This window comes from Pteropus medius, unplaced genomic scaffold (genome assembly GCF_902729225.1).
Source record: "Pteropus medius unplaced genomic scaffold, Ma_sr-lr_union100, whole genome shotgun sequence".
Taxonomy (NCBI): Eukaryota; Metazoa; Chordata; class Mammalia; order Chiroptera; family Pteropodidae; genus Pteropus; species Pteropus medius.
The window spans coordinates 375,043-398,093 of NW_024340849.1; the positions used below are offsets into that span (position 1 = coordinate 375,043).

The following is a 23,051-nucleotide window of genomic DNA, read 5'->3' on the forward strand; positions in this document are numbered from 1 at the left end:
CTCTCCCTGGCCGCTCACGCGTGAGTCTGGGACCGAAGGCGGGGACTGAGCGGCCATGGAGGAGCTGGTCAGGGCCACATGCTGCTGCCCCAGGTCTGGGCCGTGAGAGGGCCAACACGGCCACTCGGCCAGCGTCAGCCGGCGACAGCCACCAGGCCGCCGGCCCGGCGCCCGTGAACCACCTGCCGGCTGGCTGGTTTTGGGCAGAAGACGTTGCTCGTTACGGAAGCAAAGGAGATGCTGGAGCCGCCGCTCCCGGGCGAAGCTACGCCCTCTTACCATTAAACGCGGCTTTGACCACAACCCTCGCCTTCCGAAGAATTACTGGTGGTTTCGTTAGGTGTGGGCCTCGCTCTGTGGTCCTGGGAGAAAGCGGCCAGGAGACTCGTGCACGTGAGGGACGCGGGGGTGAAAAGCTCGGAGGTCAGGGCCTGATTTTTAATATCTCGGCAGCAACAACCAGAGGCTCGGCCTCGCGGGTCCGGCCTGCGATCTGGGCATCTGCTGGGAGGGGCCGAGCCACCTGGCTGGGGCGGGGGGGTCACGCTCCTGGGGCCATCCAGACGAGCGCACCCCGGGCCTGCTCCTGCTCCTTGAGCTGCTGGGGACTGCCGTGTCACCTGGGGCTGGGTGAGACGCAGGTTCTTAGGCCTCACCAGACACAATGAATGGGAACCTTTTAACAAGATCCAGGATTCGGTTCGCGCCCACACAAATGTCTGAGACACCAGGGCTGGTTGGGGGTGACCAGGGGACATAGGGAAGATACATTTTTGATGCCTCAGGAGAAACGTGCCTGAAAGGTACATCGCTAGAGCTGCCGCCTTCCAAATATCCCACTCCTCTCCCACGTCTTTACGAAGAAATTCTGTCCTAGTTTTTTTAAGCTGAAAGATAATGCTCCGAGTGGCATTTTGCATGAGATCTGAGGATGGCCTAACGATTCCAGAGACTGCGGCTGGGAGCGACACGAATGCTAGGGAAAGACGAGGCCACGTGGCCGGGCGCCGGAGCAGCCCCGAGAAGAGCTCCCGCGAAGCCGGACCCCGACCCTACGTCTGCCCCAGGCCTGCTTGCAACTCTGAGGTGGGGCGGGAGCTGCAGGACTTGGGCTCGGGGACCAGCACCCCAACCTTGGAGCCACCTGGGGGGAGTCCCCTGGAGGTCCCCTGTGCTTGCCTGCGGCAGCCGGCACAGAATAACCGAGATGGGGTGACAGCTTTGCTCAGCTGCTCGGAGCCGAGGGGCACCTACGTAGCAGCCCAGGGTTTTGGGTGCTAAGAAAGGAATAGAGATGATTCGCGCAGGTTTTTGTTTTCGTTAGAGTTTGCAGGTGATGCTGTTTTTAAATTGTCATTTAAAATGATGGACTCAATGCCACGCTTCTGAGACAGATTCCTGCGAGGCCACCTTTGTTTCATAGGTGTAGAAACTGAGCAGGGGCAGAAGGACGACCTTGAGGAGTGAGGTCCGCAATGTGGGTGGTCCCTCCACGCGCCTCCACCCACACAGCCTGTCACGTCAGCGACAGCCGGCCACCGCGTCCTGTCTGTTCGTACAGTACACTGGCCGCAACCTCAGCCGCACCTGTGTCTCTGTCATGGTGCAGCGGGGAGCACAGCCCTCACGTCCGACGCCACCGCCTGCCACCGCCTGCCGCCCCCGCCCCCTCCCCGGCACTGCCCGCCGCCACTTGCCATGGCGTCGCTGCCGCCACCATCGCTCGGCCAGTGGCCTGCCATGGCCCCGTCACGCGGCCCCGGGTGCCGCTGCAGCCCTGGCCCAGAGGGAGAGCTCACCAGCCTCGGCCGCGTCACAGCAGAGGACACAGTCAGGAGGCTTCTTCCACGGGCCGTTCCTCCGGCTGCGGGCCGGCCAGCCAAAGGCAATGGAAGCGCAAAGGACAGGCAAAGTGTCCGGTCTGGTGGGCTTGGACGCTGCCCTTTGCCACCAGATTCCCCACCAAAACAGCAGTTTCCCTCCTCGGAAGCTGTTGAGAAAAATCTAGGGGCGAGCCAGCAACGTGGGGCACGGCGGTGCTGCATGCGTGTGGTGTTCGGGGCGGTCCCTTGTTTCATCTGCGGCTGGTGGCAGAGGCCCCGCGGCAGAGCACGGGGCTGGCTGCTGTCCTTCCTGCCAGCCTCGTGGCAGAGCCTTCAGCTCAATTCCAGCAATGTCCGCCTGTCGCCAGGGCGTCTGGGCCGCACGCACGACCCGCCCCGCCCGGCCCCTCGGATGCGCCGTCGCGCGCGGAGCTCCAGTCTCGGAGGAGTCTCCCTGCCTCCTGCCCACGCCCCCTGGAGGGCGCGCCCTCCGCCCACAGGCTCGGCTGCTGAATGGCAAGCAAGGCTCCGGCCTCCTGCCCTGTGCCCCAAACAGCGCCCCGCACAGCCCCACTGCACGAGCCGCCTTTGCTTCCGACCCCGCACACCAGGTCCCGGACCTCGCCTGTCCCCACGTGGCCCTGAACACGATCACGTCCGTCCGCTTCTCCCCAGGGCCCGCATGGCCACCAGCGCTCACCTGGGTCCTCAGCACCTCCCACTGGCTGCCGAGTGAGTATTTCCAAGATGGATGTCTGTTCTCAAGGGCCCTGAGGTGTGCCCACCGGGAGGCCCGTCACACCTCGTGCCCCGCTGAGCCCCAGCTGTGTCCAGGTGCCTGCGACGCCTCTCCTGGGGGCCTGGCTGTGACACTGCCACCCAGGATGCCCACGCCCTGCTCTCCGACTCCCCCGGCCACTGTAGTAAGGGCCCCCTGTCGACCCTTCATGCCTAGAGGTGCCTGGTGAGTCCTCACCCTCGTGACACAATTCTTTAATGGTCTCGTGTGTGCCACCTGCCCCTTCCCGCTACTAGGGAACCCGCCTTGAGCGTAAACCCTCCTGTACCTACGTGAGTTGGCAAAAGTGACTGACCGAGGAGCCCGTTTCTTTATTCTGTAAAGATCTGAACAGGAAAATCACAGGCGGCATGAGCAAACCGCGGGCAGTAACCGAGCCGGTAGGTCACTCTTGGGGATCCCTGACTGGGAACCAACAGGAAGGGGAGAAGAGCCGGGAGCCGGTTCCCGGCCAGCGAGCGGGTCCCGCGTCTTTAGGACATATTGACCCTGGAGTGGAAAAAAACACCCGAGATTGAATTTTTGTATTGATTATCCAATTATTAATCTTTATAGAAGCTATTCCAGCACTGCACATAATGAGCAATTCATCACAGAATATCAGGTGCCAGGGAAGTTGCAGTCGGAGGAGAGGGCCATTAGGTTTCCGTAATTGCACATTACTGGGGCTTCCGCGGCTCTAAATCGAATCAGCGGGCCGCGTGCAGGCGCGCTAATCGACTTTATGTAATAAGGACACGGCCCTGCTCATCACCGAAGCCAGCAGGCACGCCGAACCCCGTGGTCCCCAAGACCATGTCCCAGCCAGGTGGCGGGCGGCACTCGAGACGGTGCCGGGAGAACGGGCAGAACGGGGGTGGGGGACGCAGCTGGGCGCCCCCCCGCAGGACGGGGGCAGTGTTCTCGCCCGTGCCTCCTGGGGGCGTCTGCCCGCCCGCCGCTCCCGACCGGACAGCCGGACGCGTCGGCAGCGTCGCACTGACTAAGCACAGTTGCCGCAGGAGCAGGGACACCAGCCGGGCTCCGTGTGGACAGCCCTCGGCGCACCGTCACCCGAGCCATCGCCCAAGTTCCAAGCGTTGCTTGGTGTCTCCCTCGCTCTCCCCGACGCTGCTCCGATGTCTGCAGGGGTCTCGGACCTGCCCCGCCGCCCTCAGGACGCGGCAGGAGCGGCGAGCCGCACGCACGACGCCGGCCCGCGGGCTCGGGCGCTGCACTTCGTGTCTGTCTGCTGAACCCCTTTCTCTCCGTGGGGCTACGAGGGGTCTGTTTGGAAAATTTAGCTTTAATTCATTCTGTTTGCCTAAATTTGGTTTCCAAAGAAGCCTTAAAATACGTCTTCAGAAAGGAGACTGTAGAAATCAAGGTGTTTGCAGACGTTTGTTCACAGCAGACGACCGTTCAGACTGGAAATCAGTGAGACCTGCATGAGCCTCAGGAGATGCTGGGGGCCCGGGCCGCTTCTGCAGCACAGACGCAGAGGCCCAGACGATGGGGAAGGGGTCCCCAAGCACAGTGCAGGAGCTGGGGGTCTGGGGTCCGCACCCCCACTCCATTTTACCAAGTGCTCTGTGAGGCCGGCGAGCCAGGCCGTGGCGGTCCCTTACCTAACTGAAGTGATCGAAATCGCCTCAAAAAATCCACACGTGCCTGGGAAGACCCGGTGAGCGGTCTGTAACTGCGTGTCCCTCTAACCAGCAGTGACGCTGCGGGGACTGAGGGAAACCACGGAGGGGCAGGGTTCCAAGGCCTCGGCTCACCTCCCTGCCACTTGGTGGGTGCGCAGGACGCCGTCTGCTGAGCGAGACACCATCTCCTGCTCGCAGCCGGCTGGCTCCTCCGGGGCCTCGGCCACCCGTGCCAGCCCCCGCTGGAGACTCAGCAAAGGGGACAGCGCGGGAGAGCTCTGGTCACGTGGGGCGCACAGTGGACATCAGCATTGCTACGAGCCACAGGCCAGGAAGCCCATTGTCAACTGGGCCCTGAAATCAGAAACAGGAAGCCGCACGGAGGAGGAGGCGGCGGGCGATTCTGGTCAAAGGCCCCTCCGAAGCCCCGGTCAGCACTGGGCTCCAGGAGCCTCCGAGGGCGCGCAGGGCCGTCCATCACCCACCTTCCCTGCACAGGCTTCTGCGCAGCTTCATTCCCCGTTATCACGGCAGGAAGCCGCACGTGGGAGGGAAAGCTGGCGTCTGATCCAGTGGAAACCACCGTTTCCATCGCTGGGAGTGACAGGGATTGTGGGGAGACTATCAAACCTCACCTTAATGTGCCGACGCAGATAAGGCGGGGGCGGGGGGGCTCCGTGAGTCCCCAAGGACAGAGGGACAGACCCGTGCTGGCGGCTCTCGTCCTCCGGCAGAAACACCCACGCGACGGGCAGGCTGAGAGCACGTTTTGAGCTCTGTCCTTACGTTAAAATGCGTAAGAACAGCCACACGTGGCTCCCCGCCCCCAACACGCACAGCTGTCCTGCGCTGCCTTTGAGTGTGGCCGAGACGCTCCCGCCGAGGCCAGAGCAAACAGTCAGGTGACGAGGGACGGCTCGCCCCCAGCCGGCCCGGCGGCCACCACCGCGCTTTGTCACCCGCCACCTCTCCCCCCCGCCGCCCGCCGCGAGGAAATGACTGCTGTGCTGGGAGTCTGGGAACCCCGAAAACATCGCACATCCACAGAAGGAACTGAAGTTCGCGTCTACTGAGCTGCTCAGTTCCATTCTGACTTTTATTACAATGTCAACAAGAGTTTAATTTGTTTTAAAGTTTAGGTTCTTAAATCTGAGTGATATACGGTAGTTTACAGCTCGCTGGCAGGAGCTACCGTGGAAAAAAAGGAAAGTGTGCGCTGCGCCCCCGAGCGCGGCCCTGCGGGGCGGGGAGCCGCGCCAAAAGCAGCAAACACGCGGCCTCCCCGCCCGGGACACGGCGGCCGCCACGTGACTCGACATGTCCCTCCCGGCCAATCTCGTCTGGGGCCGTCATCGACAGGAAACGGCCGAAAATGTAATTTCTCGCGCTAACCACTCGCAGATGCTGGCCGGGCTGCCGGCGGAGCGAATGTCCTATCCGGGCCCCTTCCTAAAACCCAACGAGGGCAAACGCTGGGCCAGCGTTCTGGGGTGGCAGGGTGGCAGGGGGCCAGCCTGCTGGGACAGCGCGGCGTGTCCCTCCCGCAGCACCGAGCCACGCGGGCCGCGCCGAGCACGAGGCGACGCCGCACGGGGCCGCTCGGGCCTCAGACGCCAGCGTCAGGCAGCCCAGCTTCTGCTGGCCGAAGCTCAGCCCTGTGAAAATCATCGGCGGGACACGCAGGACGAACGCGCAAACCGACCCCCTCCTGGGCAGACAGGACGGAGGCGGCCGTGGCACGGGGAGGCTGCCCCCGTGGGGGCCACCCGCCCAGCTGCCCGGGGTCCCTGACGGCTGCGAAGCCAGACAGCGTCTCAGTGCAGTTTTCCCCTCTCCCTCCCGCCACGGGCTGGACAGGAGCCAGGGCCTGGGGTAAATCACAGACGTTTCTCAGTGCTGCTGAGGGCTCTGCGCTCCTGCCGGCTCCCAGAGCCCTTCCTGCCGTATCTAAAACAACAGCAGCTGTGCGGGGCTGATAGGGCCGCCCCGGCAGGCCTTCGCCCCGGGCGGGGGAGAGGATGGGCTGGGGGTTGATAACGGCCCTGCCCACAGCGATGACCGCATCCTGCACTGTCCGCTGGGCTCTGGGAGCCAGGCTGTGCCTCGGGAGGGAGGGCCTGGCTGACTTGGCCTATTGTCCCGAGTATCAGGCTTTGATTAGCTGGGGTCCCTGGGCCTGATAAGGGCGGATGTTTTAGGAGGGGGCCAGGCTCGCTTTGTTCTTTATTGCGTGTGAGTGCCCACGTTACAATCTGGAAGGAAGGAAGAAACTGGGTTCAAACTTCAAGCTGAAAAAGGTAAATTCCGTGTGCCCAACCTACACTAAGGTGACAGAGAGCCCCCACTGCCACAGTCCGAGGACGGACAGCCGCAGCCGGGCAAGGTCACGCCACGCTGTCCATGCTTCCAAAGGTGACCCTTGACTTAGCTGAACGGCGAGTCACGGGGAGGCACGTCTTTACTCCCGAGGAGGACTTCCGTCACAGCACGGCACCCGTGTCCCATAAGAACAGGGTCAGGACTTTCCCCTGACACTGCTGAAGGGAGCGGTCCGAGGGCTGGACCCGTGTCCCACACCCGGGGAGCGGGCACGTGCCCCGGGCGCCGTTTCCTAAGCTCTGTTTCTCCGCGGGCGGGGGGCACGCTGGGGGCGCACTGAGCACGCGGCGCGCCGGACCCAACCCCAGCCCTCTGTGGGGCGACGGTCAGCGGCGCGGGAGACGTGGGCCCAGCCCCCGCCGGAAGGACGCCGGCAGGCCCGCCTTCCCCGGCTTCTGCACAGAACAGCGCCCCGCACCCCGCATCCCGCACCCCGCGCCCTTTCTGTCCGGCTCCTCGGCTTGTGTAACGTTTTCCAGGTGCGTCCGTGTCCTGGCGTGAATTAGTGTGTCGTTTCCTCTTGTGGCCGAACGGTGCTGCACGGCATGGAGCGATCACGGCCTCCCACCCGCTCAGCTGCCGCTGGAGCGTCTGTGCTGCGGCCATGTGGGCGTGTGTGCTCATTCCTCCGGGGTGGACACCGGAGCTGGCACCGATGGGGCCAACAGGAAGCTCTCTCGGCTTTGAAGAAATCGCCGAAGTGGCTGTACCGTGTCCCACCTCACCAGTAGCGTGTGAGGGTTCTCATTTCTCCACATCCTCTCCAAAGTTCGCTATTGTCCCCTAGTATTATCGCCACTGTGACGAGTCTGGAACGTGGCCTCATTTGCACTGGCAGGTCCCTTGCATTCCCGGTGGCTAACAACGTCGAGGATGTTCATGTGCCAACCAGCCATTCCTACTTCTTCCGAGGAGAAACGTCGAAGCCTTTCACCCGGTTTTTGGCTGGGCTGTCTGTCTCGTTATCGTTGACACACGACATTCTCTGCGTATTCTGGGTACGGGCCCTGCATCAGATACGTGTCTTGCAAGTACATTCCTCTGGTCTGTGGCTCGTTTTTTGGTTTTCCTAATGGTATTTTTTGAAGAACAACAATGTTGAATTCTGATTCTAACGTCAATTTTTAAATTTTTATGGACTGTTTCTGATGTCATACCTAAAAAAAAATCTTTGCCCAATCCGAGGTTTTCAGGATGTTCTCATATGTCATCTCCTGTTTTATTGTTTTAGCTCTTACATTTAATGCCGTGATCGAGTTGAGTTAATTTTCTGTGTATGGTGTGAGGTAAGGGTCTAAGTTCATTTATTTGCATGTAGATAGCCAGCTGTTCCTGCACCCTTTGTTGGAAAGGCCATCCTTTGCCCCAATTAAATGGCTTGGCATTTTGCTAAGATCGATTTGCCGTGAAGATGAGGGTTTATTTCTGGACTCTCGGTTCTGCTCCACTGACCTGTATATTACGTCACTACTACGCCGTCTTGATTATTGCAGCTTTGTACTAAGTTTTGAAATCGAGAAGCGCGAGTCTCTGAACTTTGTTTTTCGTTTTGCTTATTCTGGGTCTTTGAAATTCCATGTAAATCTTAGGGTCGTTTTGTCAGTTTTGGGGGAAAAAATCTGCTGGAATTTTGGTAGAGATCGCGTTGACTCTGTAGATCAGGTCCAGTGTGGTCAGAATTAGCCAGGCTGTTTGGTGTGCAGGCAGGGAGCCCGTCCACGAGAACGTTCCGTCTGCACGCGCTTTGCGGGGAGCCCCCCTCCTCCACGGCTCTGGGGCCGGCCGGGGGACAGTACTGCCGAATGGTTTTACGTCCTTGATGACTTTCTGTTTAGTGTCTTGTTCTGCCCATTACCGAGAGTGGAATATTGACGACTACAGCTGTCACTTTTTAATTCTTTCGATTTATCCTTTCCGTTCTGTTTTTGTTTTGTGTATTATGGGGCTCTGTTGTTAGGTGCAAATATAATGGTTAAATCTTCCTGCTCGACTTATGTTTCACTCATTATAAAATGTCCCCTTGTCTCTAGCAACGTGTTTTTGGTCCCGAATCTATTTTATCTGATGTTAGTAAAGCCACTCCAGATCTCCTTCGGTCAGTGTTTGCAACGATGCATCTTTTCTGTCCTTTTACTCTCAGCCTATTTGTGCTTTTGAACCTAAAGCTTGTCTTTTGCGACGGCACGTAGTTGGGTTGTGTGGGTTCCCACGCCCCCGCCCAGTCTAGTCTCACAGGCTCCACCCTTTCACTGGTGTGTTTAGTTCATTTACATTGAACGAGATTTGACTGGTAGGGTTTACATTCCCATTTCACTGTTTGTTTTCCACATGACTTGTGGTTTTGTTTTTTTTTGTTTATTGTGGTGGTTGTTCCTATGATCTTTCATTAACACCTTCTTTTGTGTTAAATATGTATTTTCTAGAGTATCATTTAAGTGCCTCTTGGTCTTATTTACTATGTATATTTTTAAGTTATTTTCTTAGTGGTTTCTCTAGAGATTATAATATGCATTTTAACTTTAAACAATTTTGACGAATACTAACATTTCTAATAATACACAGAAGTTTTATTCTGATATAGCTTCTTTCTCTACCCCTTCCTTTGTGCGACTGTCATACAAGTGACCCATTTACATATTATAAGCCCATCAGCACAGTTTAACAATTATTGTCTTATGTATTTTCTTCTAAATCAGTTAGGAGAAGAAAGGTTTCAAAACATGCTATGCTCTTTTTCACTGACCTACGTAATTCCTTTACCGGAGCTTTCTATTTCTTCACGTGGACCTGAGTTGCCCTCAGCCTGGAGGACTTCCTTCCTCTCCCTCGTAGGTCGGGTCAGCCGGCAACAGGTTCCCGCCATCTTTGTGTTTCTGGGGATGGCGCTGCCCCTTTATCTTGAAGTCCAGTTTTGCTAAATCCTGGAGAACTGTTTTACTTCCGGCATTTTGAACACACTGTCCCTCTGCTCTCTGGCCTCTGTGGCTGCTCAGAAAGAAGTCGGCTGTCTTACCGAGGCTTCTTCCGGCTTTTAGGCTTGTCTCATTTTCTTTGACTTTTGACAGTTTGGTTGCGACGTGTCTAGGTGTGAATCTTTGCCTTTACCCTACTTGGAATGCGTTGACCTTTTTGGGTGTGTGAGTTTTTCATCTAACTGGAGAGACGCTGGCCATTATTTCTTCAAATATTCTTCCTGCCCGTTTCTCTCTCCTCTCTTCCCGGATCCCCACCGTGCGTGTCTGGGTGCTTTATGATGCCCCCATGTTTGTTTCTCCTCACTTCTCTTTCTTCCTGTTACTCAGACTGGATAGTCTACTGATCTTCCTGCAAGTCGTTGATTCTTTTTCTCTGCCAGCTCCGATCTCTTGTTCGCCCCTCTAATGATTTTTTTTTTTTCCATTTCAGTTACTGTTACTTTTCAACTCTAGAATTTCTACCTGGCTCTTATTTAAAAAATTTATTTCTATCTCATTATTGAAATTCTCTATTTGATGAGACATAGCTGCCATACTTCCCTTTAATTCTTTAAACATAGTTTTCTCTAGTCTTCGAGCATGTCTGTAGAAGCCGATGGGAGCCTTCGCTGCCAAGCCTAACACCGGAGCCCTCTTGAGATATTGTCTGTTGCCTGTGGGTTGGTTTTTATCCCCATGTATGGGACATATTTTGTTTCTCTGCACATCTCATAATTTTTTGGTTGAAAATGGACATGACGGAAAGCGTATAATAGCAGAAGCAGCACCCGCACCATGATTTGCTGTTATCGTGGGCTCTTTTTTTCTCCCTGTTGCTGCTTATTTGATTAGTGACTCTCCTGGACTAATTCTAAAGATTCTGTATTCTCCACAGTGTGTGGCCACTAAGTTCTCTGTCCCACTTTAAAAAAATTTCTTGTTTTTATTGTTAAGCCTGGCTTCCTAGGGGTCTCAGGTTAGCATGGTTTAATAGTCAGTCAACTATCAGCTGGGAGGTTGCTTTATGTGCCTGGAGCCATTAAGTCTTCCACCTTTTGTCAAGGAGGTCTGTGTGTTGCAGGCAATTCACAAGCCAGCCTTGGCTTTCACTTTTGCTCGTGCAGGGTCTCAAGGTCAGCCAGAGGTGCGTGACTGGGGCCCGCTCTTTCCACAGGCCTTTCCTGAGTGTGTGCACACGTGTAGTCTTCTGGGTTCCCAGGAGCTCATCACCTGTGGTCATCCAGTCTGTCTAGTCCCTGCTGACCCACCAGAGACCACAGTGCCCGGCGAGGAGCGCGATTTCAGGGAGCTTCACGACCAGTCACGATACTGACTGTCCGGGGTCGGGGCGTTCAACGGAGCCCACAACGAGGCCGCTGGCTTTTCACACTAGGCTCTGTGGAGCTGGAGGGGGACAGGAGTAGCCCAGGTCAAAACACCACAGATCCCGTCGTTCCCACCGGTGTCCAGTTTTTCGTGAATAAATGCTTTTCATTTGTTCTGCCTCTTTAATTTCCAGATTCTAAAGTCATTGGTTGGATAGTTTTGTCAGTATTTTTATTGCTTTTAGGGGGACTGATTCACCGAGGTTTTCTCTCCATCATTCTGGAAGTCCCACCTGTCTTCCTGTCCTTCCTGAGCTACCAAAACATGCCTCAGTTAACAACCAGGAACTCTCTGATGAAGAAAAAACATACACTACATTCCTCTTAGCTTCCAAGGCCAAATAATACTTGAAAGCTAGACTTTTGACCAGGAAACTTTGCACGTCATATCTCTAGTAGGGAAAAAATATTCAATAATGTAGCCTGACCTTGGTAGAGACTGTTGAAATCAGAGCTGGCAGATCACAGCAATGGCCCTGGTTCTGTCACCCGTTAGCTCGGATCTCGAGCAGGTCGAGTGACATTTCTCTTGAGCCTCAGTTTCCTCTCGTCAGGTGGGGGCGACATTGGCAGTTTTGCCCCGAACGATTGTGCTAAGGTCGAATGTGCAAGCTGAGAGAAACGTGTGAAAAGCCCCCGTGGAAGCGGAGGCCACGCCTCCGGCACTAACTGCTGCTCCTGCCGAGGGCTTTTCTGTTTGCTGGCCACGACGTGTCCTGTTGGACCAGGAACAGCCTTTTCAGCTCTGAGAGAGAAGACAATTAAGACAATTGCAATTGTCCGTGTTCTTCTCTGCCTGGACTTGATGGAGTCTGTGAGCCAGTTGTTCATCGTTCCTTAGGAACCCATATGCGAGAATCTGCTGTTGCATCAGGCAGATCACTTAGAAGTGGCGGTGCCCGGCTGGCTCTCTGCCCGGAGCTCCCGGGGCACGGAGCCAAGTGCCTGGCTGGAGTTACAGGCCCTGGCTGCTCTTAGGAAAACAGTCGTCCGACAGATGTAGACAGAGGCCTCCCCTGCCCAGGTTACCACTGTCTCCAAAGAGACGCCAAGCCCTGACAGCCTATCAGCACCTGGGCTTTGTGGATGTGGCCACTACGCTCTTAAATACCTCGCTTTATGGCCTCACGCTCTGGTGACACAGCACAGTGGTATGCTACTTGCTGGCGCACAGATACGCAAGTGTCTGTAAAGAGAACTCATTCTTAAGTAAGAAAACTCTTTGAAACGTATGAGCACCAGAGAAAGAGCACACGCAACCCACAGCCGACGCTGCGTGCTAATCAGCAATGAGGATGACGCCGGGGCAGGATGTCCGCACGGCCAGGACGCAGCCCAGAGCATCGGCACCAGGGCAGCCGCACCGCGGCCATGAGGCGCTCGCTCGCCCGCAGTTCACGGCCGCTCAGGGCTCGCCTGTGACCAAGGACAGCACGTCTCCCACGTGCCCCACGGTGCCCACGCAGTCACATCTGCACACCAGCTCTCGCTCCCCCTGCTTCTTGGCGACAGTGTTTTGGGCACTACATGGCTCTAAACGTGCCGATCGGTCAAGCCCCAGAGACCCCGCCCCTTCGCTTTCTGCTCCGCCCCTATTTCTTTCCCTCAAATTAATAATGTCCATCTGAAGGAGGAAAGAGGCGAGGACCTATTGTTAAGGGGGAAAGGCGGAAGGCGGACGTTAGCGCCCCCCCGCCAGGCGTGCAGAACTGTCTCTGTGGAATGGGGCCTCGGTCAGCGTGGTGTGGGCCCAGGGCCGGGGGTCCGCGCTCACAGTCCTGTCTACACCGGGCCGCTGAGGAAGTGCCCAGAACTCACAGCCGCCCCGGCTGCGGCCTCGTGCAGAGCCCAGGTGCGTCCAGGACGGGCCCTGAGGACCTGCTTCACGGGGGTTCACCCCACGCAGCCCAGGTCGCCTCAGCGCGAGATCGCCGTGACACAGACCCTTTCAGTCAGCGTCGGCCGGAGGGCCTCAGACCTGGGCGCGCGCCAGGTTCGTAAAACTTTCCATGAGGAAAGCCTTTTGTTGTCTCCCCAGCTTAAGCTCAGGAAAGGGGGCGGGGGGTGGGGGGACGGGGCCCAGACTCGGGGCAGACGCGGTCCTGGCCGCCGGGCCACCTGCTTGTTGCTTTAATGACATCTAGGCTTCAGGACACCCGAGAGCTCCTGGGGGGGCCTGAAAGGGCCGATTGTGGCGGAGGCGCGGGGCGGTCGTGGTGACCACAGGGCGGGTGCAGCGCAGACGAGCCAAGGCCTTGGGAGCCGGAGCTCAGGCCCCATGCTAGCAGAACAGTCGCTGTGCTGGTGCGAGGCCCCACACGCACGCCGGAGCACAGTGCGTGCTTCAGAACTGTCCAGGACACGCTCCCAGCAAAGCATATAAACAGGAGCGTGTCGGTGACACACGCAATTATGTGTGCGCATGCGTGTGCATGTGCGTGGGGCTGGGCCGCCCACAGGGACAACTGTCCCTTGGAGGAGGATGGGGTCGCCGGCCGGCTCTCCACAGTGGCACTTCGCAGAAATTCCAGCAGAGAAATTGGCTCAGCAACAGCTTTTGTGACATAGTTTAAAGATCTACATTTAAAATGATGTGTGATCGGTAGCACTGTCCTTCAAGTCATGTGCTCTCGTGGCTCTACCCGGCCTGAGAAGTCAGCGTCAGTAGCCCAAGTCTTACGAATACCGCTGAACCAAGAATAAATCATAATTGAGATTTATTTGTGGGCCAAGTACCCTCGAAACAAAACCTGAGAGCAGAAGCAACTGGAAAACAAAGAAACCCGAAACCACGTGGGGCTCCCTTTGCGGTGAGCTCTCTTGCCTTAAATTCTCCTGAGATGAACAGAAATTTGGAGGGTTAAGCTGAGGCCCTGTTAGAGTGTAGTCGATCCCTAAATAATGCAAACGACGACCATTTCTGTCCCCCAAACGCCCCCGGCTTTCTGGAGCTGCTCCTAATACTCTATAGGAATTGCCTCCTTCACTCCACACGCCTAGAAAGCAAAACGAACGTCAGAGCAGTGCGCTCGTGAACGAGGCTCCTAAACCCGACGTAGGCCGGCATCGTCAGCATCACCGCCGAGTGCAGACCCCACACCGCCCTGCTGACCCTTGGGTGGCTGTGGCAAGCGCTCCAGGAAACAGTCTGTGTGTCGAAGGCCGAGGCCAGGTTATCCGTCACCTGGGGAGCGAACCGCCCCGCACTCCACTGTCACTGCATCCCTGTAAGTGACGTGTTATAAACTGCAACACGCTCTGTGCTGGCTTCTCCCACCGGGAGGACGGTGAGGGTCCGAGAGGCCTCACCACGGCACGAGGGACACACTGGAGGAGCAGCAGGTCGGCAGCCTGCATGGAGCATGGACCCAGCCGCGGTCAGGATGAGTGGCGCCCGCACCCCCTGGGAAGGGTCCGGCCCGCCCCCCGCTGTGGTGGCGGGATGGGCCCTCCGATGAGCCCACCAACCTCCCACCTCCTGCGTAATCAGCGGGGAGTAAGTGTCTGCTCCCTGACGCGAGGCCTCTTGTAGTTAAAGGCGTGGACTTTTCCGTGTTTTGCTCTTGGGTCCTTTTCTGTTTGGCGCGCCCTCCCGGGGTGGGCTGCAAACTCAAACCCAGGTGTGCAGGGGCGACAGGCCAGACGCCTCACCGTGCCACAGCTGCCGTGTCTGAGCAGTGACACTGCAGAGGCCGGGGTTCCACAGTGCCCCCGTTCCTTAGGAGACACGGTGAAACCCAAAAAGACGCACACTGAACCAAGCGACTCTACGCTCACCCTAATCAAAGCGAAGCAGGAGTGGAAGGGAACCGGGTCGAGCAGCCGCACCGCCGTAAGGTGCTACAGCGCCACAGGTTAAGCAGCCAGAGGTGCCTGAAGTCCGTGGGCAGGTGACGTGCAGGCCTGGGTCGGTGCACACGCGTCCTGGCACGGGCAGCCTCGCTGCCCCATCCCCTCTCCCTCCCGCCCGAGACGGGGCGCGTGCGGGGCTGTGCTCCCAACACACTGGGCCCAGGGTGCTGTGCCACAACATTCTCTGGAACCTTCCTGGCCCAGAACTTGTGGGCATTTTGACATTGACCTTGTTGGACAAATTAATTTTCAGAAACTTCACCACTTAGAGCATAAAGTGGGGACAGCAAAGCATCAGACTACTGGTGCTGGCTTGTTACCCAGGCTTTACAGAGCATCCGAGCTAAGCTCTTAGCCACCCTCACCCTCTCCCACTTTCCCCGTCGAGGGGCCACGGATGCACACTGCCCCCTGAGGCCCTCCAAGTTCGGGGCGGGAAGCCAGAGGCCGCGGTTCCTATGCCCAGACCATGGCCTGGACTCTGCCTTCAGCAGCCCTGGCTGACCTACGTGGATGGAGGTGCTGCTTGTACGAGATGGGGGTCAGGGGCCCCAGCACCAAGTCTGGAGCAAAGATCCAGCCTTGAGACCCTCCAGGAGCCCCGACATCTCTGCAGACGGCTCGCCCAACTTCCCCCCTGCTGCACAGCTGTGAGCATCCCGAGACTTCCGGGAAGAGCCAGGCCCGTCCTACGTTCCAAACGCCTGTGGGCTCAGGGAGCTGTTGGTCACTCATGCAGTGACAAACGTCCCGTCCGCTTTCCTGACTGGGTCGGGATGAAGTTTGGCTCTGCTGCCAGACAGAAGCCCCACAGCCTGCGTGGTCAGGGGCCACTCCCCGGGCAGGTCACTGGGCCTGCGTATGGGGACCACTCTAGTCCCTTCTTGGCTGGGAGCCGCACGGAGGGACGCCTGAGCTGTGTGGGGCTGCAGCTCAGACACACGGCACGTGTACCCCGCAGGCGCCCCAACTTTGGGGGCGTGTCCCCTCTGAGATGCTCATTCTAGGGGTGGGGTGCTGGCAGAACTTGGTCTGCCATCCCCATCCGCTGCCAGCTCTGGGAGGAGCAGGGGACATCCCCGTGGGGGTAGATCAGGGTGTCTGCTGCGAGGGCCCAGAGCTGGCAAGCAGTCTCCAGCTGCTCGGGGCTTTGCCTGCTCCCCGCTGTGGTTCTGGGGACCAGCAATGCAGCGTCACATGGGGGGAGGAAACGTGCAAATGATATCAGTGCGTTTACTGCTTTCTAGGGCGGCCTTGGGCACGGCGGCCTTGACCATGATCCTAGTCCTGACCCCGAGAAATGAGCATCGCTTCGCTCTCACGGCCTGAAACCGCAAGGCTTTGTGTGCGACTGACCTGGGACTGTGGCCACTCGGTGGGGACGAGGCCCAGGGACGGGGGCAGGAGGAACCTACTGTGCACGGGCGGCTGGGCTGGGCAGGACCACGGCACGGCCTGGAGACAGGTGGACAGACAGCTGCCCACGGGGCGGGTGCAGCCCGGCCGGGGCTGGGGAACCCCCGGGAGGCTTGGCGTGATCGGATCAGCACTAGGGGACAGAGCTGCAGTCATGGGGAGGGGAGGGGAGTATGTGGGGGTCAGAGAAGACGCCCGCAGAGCGCGACCTTGCACTGCAGGTGAGAGCCGGGCCCGGAGCAGAGAGCGCAGGTGTCTTGGAGGTGGTTTGAGGCAGGGCCTCCGGGAGTCCCCGAGGGGAGGGGAGGGAGCTGCCTCACGGTGAGGAGTCTGAGCCGGCTCTTCAGTCACCACTGGGCTGACAGTGACAGGGACATGTGCAGCCTGCTCCGTAAGCTGGGACGGTGTGCTCAGCAGGCGGGTGGATGCCCCCCGCCAGGGCTGAGGGTCTCGGCCAGGACCCCCTTTCCCAGCTTTGACCTCACCGCCGAGTCCAGAGGGCCCAGAGACCCGCCAGGGTTGGGCACCCCGCAGCCGCATTCCAGCACCCCCATGGGGCACTGAGTCCACCAGAGGCAGGCCACTGCCCGGACCCAGGCACCTCAGGGTGGCTCGCCACCCAGCCCGATGAGGCCACACTTGGCCACGGGAGGCGCCAGGGCAGCTCAGAACAGGCAGGGCACTGCCCAGCTGTCGGCCCTCGGCTGGGCGGTGGAGGCTCGGGAAGGACTGGAGCGCGTGGGCCCCATTGCTCTCTCCCCGCCGACGGGCAGGGGACTGGGCTGCAGGGCGGAGGGCAGGACCCACTGGCACTCTGTTGACCTGGCCGTGGTCAGGGCCCTACGTGTGCTCGGGGGCAGGTTAGATGGACATGACTCTGGACTGGACTGTCCACGTGAGCCTGGCCCCCGGGCCCTAACGACCCCCTTCAGGCTGCTGAGGGCAGCTGTGGGCCTGGGGGCTGGGGAGACTCGCCAGCTTTGGGGCACTGTGCCCCTGAGCACAGAAGGAAGGTGAGACCTTCCTCAGTGCAGGGCAGAGGCCGTAGAGCCGGAGACTCACGAGATGGACTGCGGGGGGCTCGGAGCCGTGAGCAGAAGTGTCCCACCAAGCAGACGGGTCTGTGGCCTGGGGCACAGCGCCCGCCCAGCCTGCGGGGCTGCTGGGGGCTGGCACTGCAGGACTTCAGTCCCTGAGGCTGTTCCCAGGCCGGCCCCACCGCTCCCGCATGGGACGGGGCCAGCAGAGTCACGCCCCCGCACGGGGCCAGCAGCTGCAGGAGCCCGTACTCTTCCGAACGAAAGGCCCGCTGGGAAGTGCATGGGACTCGCTCACGGAGAAGCCCGGCATTCACTGAGACTGCGGGGGATGGCCTACGACCTTGACTGGCTTTCAGGGAAAACGGCTAACGGCTTTGAGGCCTCAACCTGGAGGCTGGGGAGGCCGAGGACCATGTTCCTAGGGAGAACAGGCTGGTGTGACCGGGGAAGCCCTGGTTTTCGGCTCCTGAGTCCAGCAGCTGGGGAGGCAGTGGGCAGCTGGCCCCAGCATCAGCTGGCACCGGTCTGTGTAACGACATAGGCCTGGGGACGGGAGGCCTGGCTCCCACACAGTCGGCCCACAAGCTGGCCACTCCACGACCCAGCTGCAGTCAAGGTGGCCCAGGTCAGGCCAGGACCTCCTGCTTCCACTCAGCTGGAGCCGTGCTGGTCCCCAAAGAGTGACCGCAACATACACGCTCAGGAGGGTGGCGTCCTCTGCCCCCACCATCCAGGAGGACCCTGGGCTCAGGTTTCATGGCTGTCAGCCTACGGCAGGCGTCCCACCTCCTCGGCCACCCCGAACACGCACATTTGGTGGCGTGTCTGCCCAGAGCGCGCCCGCGTGCTGGGCCAGGAGCCGCCCTGCTCCCTGCTGACCGTCCATCAAGCTCCCGACAAGACCACCACCGCCCTCTTCCGAACGAAAGGCCCGCTGGGAAGTGCATGGGACTCGCTCACGGAGAAGCCCGGACTCTGATGGAGCCACGCCGGGCAGAACGTCCGTCACCATTCGCTACGCCTGCTCAGGCCCCGAGGGGCTTGCCCTGTGCCCGGCTCCCGGCGCCTCTCCTGACGGGGCTGCCAGGCAGTGCTGGGTGTGGCTCGGCCCGCCAGTCCGCGCATGTTGAGGTTGTGGGCCGCGTCGCCGGGACAGTGTTCCCTGAGGGTCTGCGGCGGCCACAGCGACGAAGCAGAGCTACGCGACCTGGGCCAGGCCCTGCCCCCCGTGCGGTGCCACCAACAGCGGCAGAGATGTCTGGCGCAGACACCGCGGGCACCCTGCTCCGCCACGCCCGGTGGCCAGCCGCGTACCCCTCCTCCGCACACTCGGCTCGGCGTCAGGCCGAGCGCCCCCCGGCTCCGGGCACTTACCGTCGTCCAGGTACAGCTGGTCCAAGTCTTGAGGCTCTCGCTTGACCGATACGGGAGTGGGGGCCAGACTATGATTACTGTCCTCACGCACCTCGGGCAGCGGCAGAGGCCGGGTGGCTGCAGACGCTTTTTCCAGAACCTTCGGCAGCTGGTGCTGCAGGTGGCCCATCCCGGATGGGCGGGCTGGGCTGCAGGACTGCAAACAGGTCGGCTCTTGGGCACCGGGCAGCAGTGGAGAGGAGGGGCTGTTGGCACAGAGCGCTGGCTGGTGACCCGGGGAACAGCTGCTGCTCAGCTGTGGACTCACCTGTGGCTGCTGGGGGGAGCCTGGGTGCACGCCCATGGGTCTCGGCGCCTCCTGCCCCAAGAGGGCCCCTCCGGCTGGCCGCTGAAGTCTGAGGGGGTCGTGGCCCGGGTTGGCCATGCCCTTGCTGTAGGGGGCAGAAGAGAGGTCGTGGAGCTTCGGGCTGGCGCTGGGCGGCGGCGACATCATGGCGCTCCTCTGTGGACAGGGCGGGAAGCCGGCCACGAGGCAGGCTCCCGGGTCGGGTGGCATGGCGAGCTGCTGGCTGTAGCACGGCTTCGGGAGTGGGCTTAGGCCCTGGCTTGCTGGTCCACAGGTCAGGGCCGGCTCGTAGTCATCAGTGGGTTCTGTCTTGATGATTGGAACTGTGAGAAGGAAAGGAAGTTAGATAAACACAGGCCGCACACGGGTGCGAGGGGGCGGGCAGTGGCCAGGACACCCTCCGAAAACAAGCAGCGTCTCGACTGAGCCCCCGTGTCTCCTGCCGGGTTCTCCCACCCAATTAAAAAAGAGGGCGTGAGTCATCGGCTCCGGAGAGCTGCAGCTGGTTCTAATACTGAGAGCACTATTTTCCTTGGAAGCTCCCCCAGCACTAATGTGCTATAAAAATCCATTTGCACAACCAGCAGAAGCCCTGGACCCGAGGGCCCGCGGATCTGTAGCAATCAAAGCGAATGTGTTAACTTGGACGCAGAACCGCGTCTTCGCTGCTACCGACGCCCTCTGATAAGCGCCTGCGCATCTGGCGCTAGCGCACAGCGGCCGCATTGAGGAGTCAGTGGAGACCCAGCGGAAGGGAGGCTGGCCGTCTGCGAGAAGAGGAGCCTTCAGCCCCCAGAAATGGAAACTGCCTTCTCGGGCAGCAAAATCGCCACCTCCCTTCCCGCCCGGCGGTTTCCGGTCCTAAACGGAGAGCGTGTGGAAGCCACGGCCAGCCGCCAGGCCACGCTGGCCGCCGAGGGCGGGCTCCGAGCTGCTCCCAGACCGTCCCCTGCCCACCCCTGCAGGGAGCTGACGGTGCGGACGGAGCAGCGGGAGCAGGGACGCTGGACGCGAGGCGGGTGGGGAGCTCTCCCCAGGCCCGGCCGGACCGGGTGCCTTGGTTCCCACGGGGAGTGAGGGGAGGTCGGGTGGGCGTCCTGTGTGGGGGTCCCGCCGGGTGCTGCCCCCGCCCTCTCTTCCTGTGGGTCCACGTTGTCGTGGGTTTCATGCCTCCTACACCCGTTTACAAAGACACACCTCGACGGCCATTGTTCTGAGTGACTAAAATTCACAGCAGATGCGGTGCTGCTTCAAACGAATGAGCTGTCACCAAACCGTCCGAATCACATTTTCGCCTCCTTCTGTGTGCTGGCAGGCGGCTGCCGGCGGGGCAGTCCTGGTGAGGGAAGGCCCCTCAGTCACAGCCTTCGCCAGAGTGCGGCCCAGCGCAGACGTGCCGGCCACGACCCGCCCGGCCCCTCCCCGGGTCAGTAAAAGCATGTCTGCGCTTTGCGAGGAGGTGTTTGAGGACAGTCTTAGCAGCAGGCTGCTCGTCCGCTCCCCACGGGGCGGCGTCCACGGGCCCCAGTGCCAGAGAATGCAGGCTCTCCCTGACACAGGCGCCACGTGGGCACCTGCGTGTCCCTCGTTCTGCCTGGCCGTGCCCTGGGACGAGCGTCCTGCTTGCTGGCCCAGGCTTGTCTCTCGCCCGAAGGCGGCACTCAGACCAAATGGCGAAGACCGCTCCGGGCACGAAGGCCGGCTCGGGTCCTCTGCGGCCTGAGCTTTCAGCTCTGGGGATGCTGATGGAACTGTCCCCTGCTCTGCTCGTTCAGTTTACCAGCCTCTCCCAGCCCCACTTCCCCTTCTCATCCCACCCTTAAGGGGTCCTCCTTGTGCTCTGAGTAGGGGCGCACGGTTTCAGGTGCTGACCCCGGGAGGCAGGGCGAAAACGCAGGGCCACAGTGATTCGAGGGTCCCCCTGCAACCCCCGTTCCCTGCAGACAGAACCACGGCCCGCGACATCACCTTTGGCTGAGAGTAAGGAGGACATGTGGCTCTGCCCAGGGCCCCAGTGTCCCCAGCATCCTGGGACGGGACGAGCCCAGCACGTGCTGAGAGGGGTGGGCGAGCCCTACGGAGAGCCGCAGCACGGAGGCCCCTCACACCGGCGCCCCCAGGGTGCAGGGCAGGGTGCTGTCCTATCAGCCACGCCAAGTCTCCACAGAGCCCGGCTCACTGCCCCCAGGGGCCGGGCGCCCGCCTGATCCTGTGGCCATCGCCTTGCACGTTGCTGGGGAAAGTCTCTCTGTTTCAGCAGAGTGTGGTGGGTCGGGGCCCAGGCCTGGGGCTCAAGTCCCTGTGAGGTCGCGGGCTAGAGAATGCTGCCATCGGCTGCGGAGGAACACGAGCTGGCCGTCCTCAGGGTTGGATGTTTGGCTGCGTGTCACTCAAGTCGCCATCCAGGCCAGCAGCTGGGAGCCTCTGGGAGGGGCACACGGCTCCAGAGGGCGTGAGCGTGTGGAAAAGCCGTCTCCCCCAATGAGGTGAAGATTCCCTATGTGAAACCCCCTTGTCACTGCAGCCTCAGGCCCTGGGGACAGCACTTGGGCAGCCTGGGCGCCCAGAGCTGCCAGAAGTCCCAGCGAGGCCCGCCCGAGGCTCCGTGTGTGGGCTGCGCCCGAGAGCGTAAGCAGAGCACCGGGGGCTTGGCCGGGTCACCTGGGAAAGCCCACCCCCCGGGTCCTTCCATCACCTTCGCAATCAGCACACCAGAGATGGGGTCCTGCCGGCGAGCACCCCCGCCCCAGCCCCCGTGGCCTCGGTGCCGGCCAGCAGCCCCCAGGACAGCCCTGCGGCCGGCTCTGGGGGCAGGGTGCAGGTTCCAGGCACTGCCCCATCTGGAATCACCCTGCCTGTCCCCAGCATGCTGTAAACCCAGAAAGGGCAAAAGACCACAGTCAGCCCCAGAGATCCCGGACCTGAGGGCTGGGGCACGGCCGTCACTGAAAACGGCGCCAACGGATACACACGACACGGACAGGGGTAGAACCACAGTCTCCCGGGCGGCAGACGTGTGGGCGCGACGCCGAGAGCGTTCGGGGCTCTGGAGTCGCCGCTGGCGGCGAGTTTAACTGAGGCCCTGGGGGACTCGCTCCGGGGCGCGGCACCCTCAGCAGGCACAGGCCAACTCGTCACTTCCACAACACGTCCCCTGAGCTCCTTAAACATGCTGACCCTGTCTGCTCAGTGACATTTAAGGTACAGCCCAAACGAGCTTCCTGAGAAAGGCCAATAGCGCCCCGACCTGCCGAGCGCCCTGCCGGGGACGACTCCTGGAGGCCAGCCAGCGGCCCACAGGATAGCTTCGAAGGGCAGGAGCGAGCTGTTGTCTGTCTGCTCAGCCTCATCGTGTCTGTCACTGACACCTGGTGTGAAGCTACCGCGTGTGGGCTTGACCCCCACATGGGTCTGTCTGCACGGCCCCCCCCGAGCCGGGGACACAGGAAACGTGACACCTGCCAACGGCACCAGGACCCACCCTCTCATCACAGGGGCGTGGAGAGTAGACGCAGGCTTGAAGCCACCAGGCTGGGCCCAGCCCTGCCCGGCCTTCCCAGGACTTCCCGGTGGCCGGACAGGTGAGCCAGCTGCTGGCCTCTCCCGTCAGACATCCCTTCCTGTGGCCCTGTGTCTGCAGCTGCTGCCGCTCCACTCCCATGACAGGCCTGATCCTCGCCGGCAATGTGCTCCCACCTCTGACCACGTGGCCGGGGTCAGAAGGTTCCAACACGAGGCCATCGCGACAACGCCCTTTGAGAATAAACTCGCATGCACTTACCTGAGGGAATCCCCACCTGCCTGCTCTAGGGGCTCTACACAACCCTGAGGACTGAGGGCCACTGAGAAGTGGCCAGGACAGAGCCCCCTAATGATTCAGTGCCAGGTGCAGAGAGCCCCAGAATAAACCGCGCTGGCTCAGGGACAGACAGGTCCCCCGCTCGTCCGGCCCAGGGGATGTGGGACAACTTGGGCAACACGAACATACCACTGCCGAGACTGGAGCCGCACCGCACCGCCCTGCGGCACCACGACGCTGACGGGCGTGGACACAC

At 60.4% G+C, this 23,051-nt stretch overlaps 1 protein-coding gene across 4 annotated transcripts in view; it reads right to left on the reverse strand.

Moving 5' to 3' along the window:
- The window catches only part of NFATC1 (nuclear factor of activated T cells 1), a 96,662-nt gene that overhangs the window by 10,377 nt on the left and 63,234 nt on the right, over positions 1 to 23,051 (reverse strand). For 2 of the 4 annotated variants that reach the window (XM_039839291.1, XM_039839301.1), the window contains exon 9: positions 18,651 to 19,319. In XM_039839291.1, the coding sequence (XP_039695225.1) occupies positions 18,651 to 19,319 (669 nt within the window). The remainder of the gene's footprint in view (positions 1 to 18,650; positions 19,320 to 23,051) is intronic. The other 2 variants (XM_039839311.1, XM_039839321.1) reach the window with 2 other exon arrangements.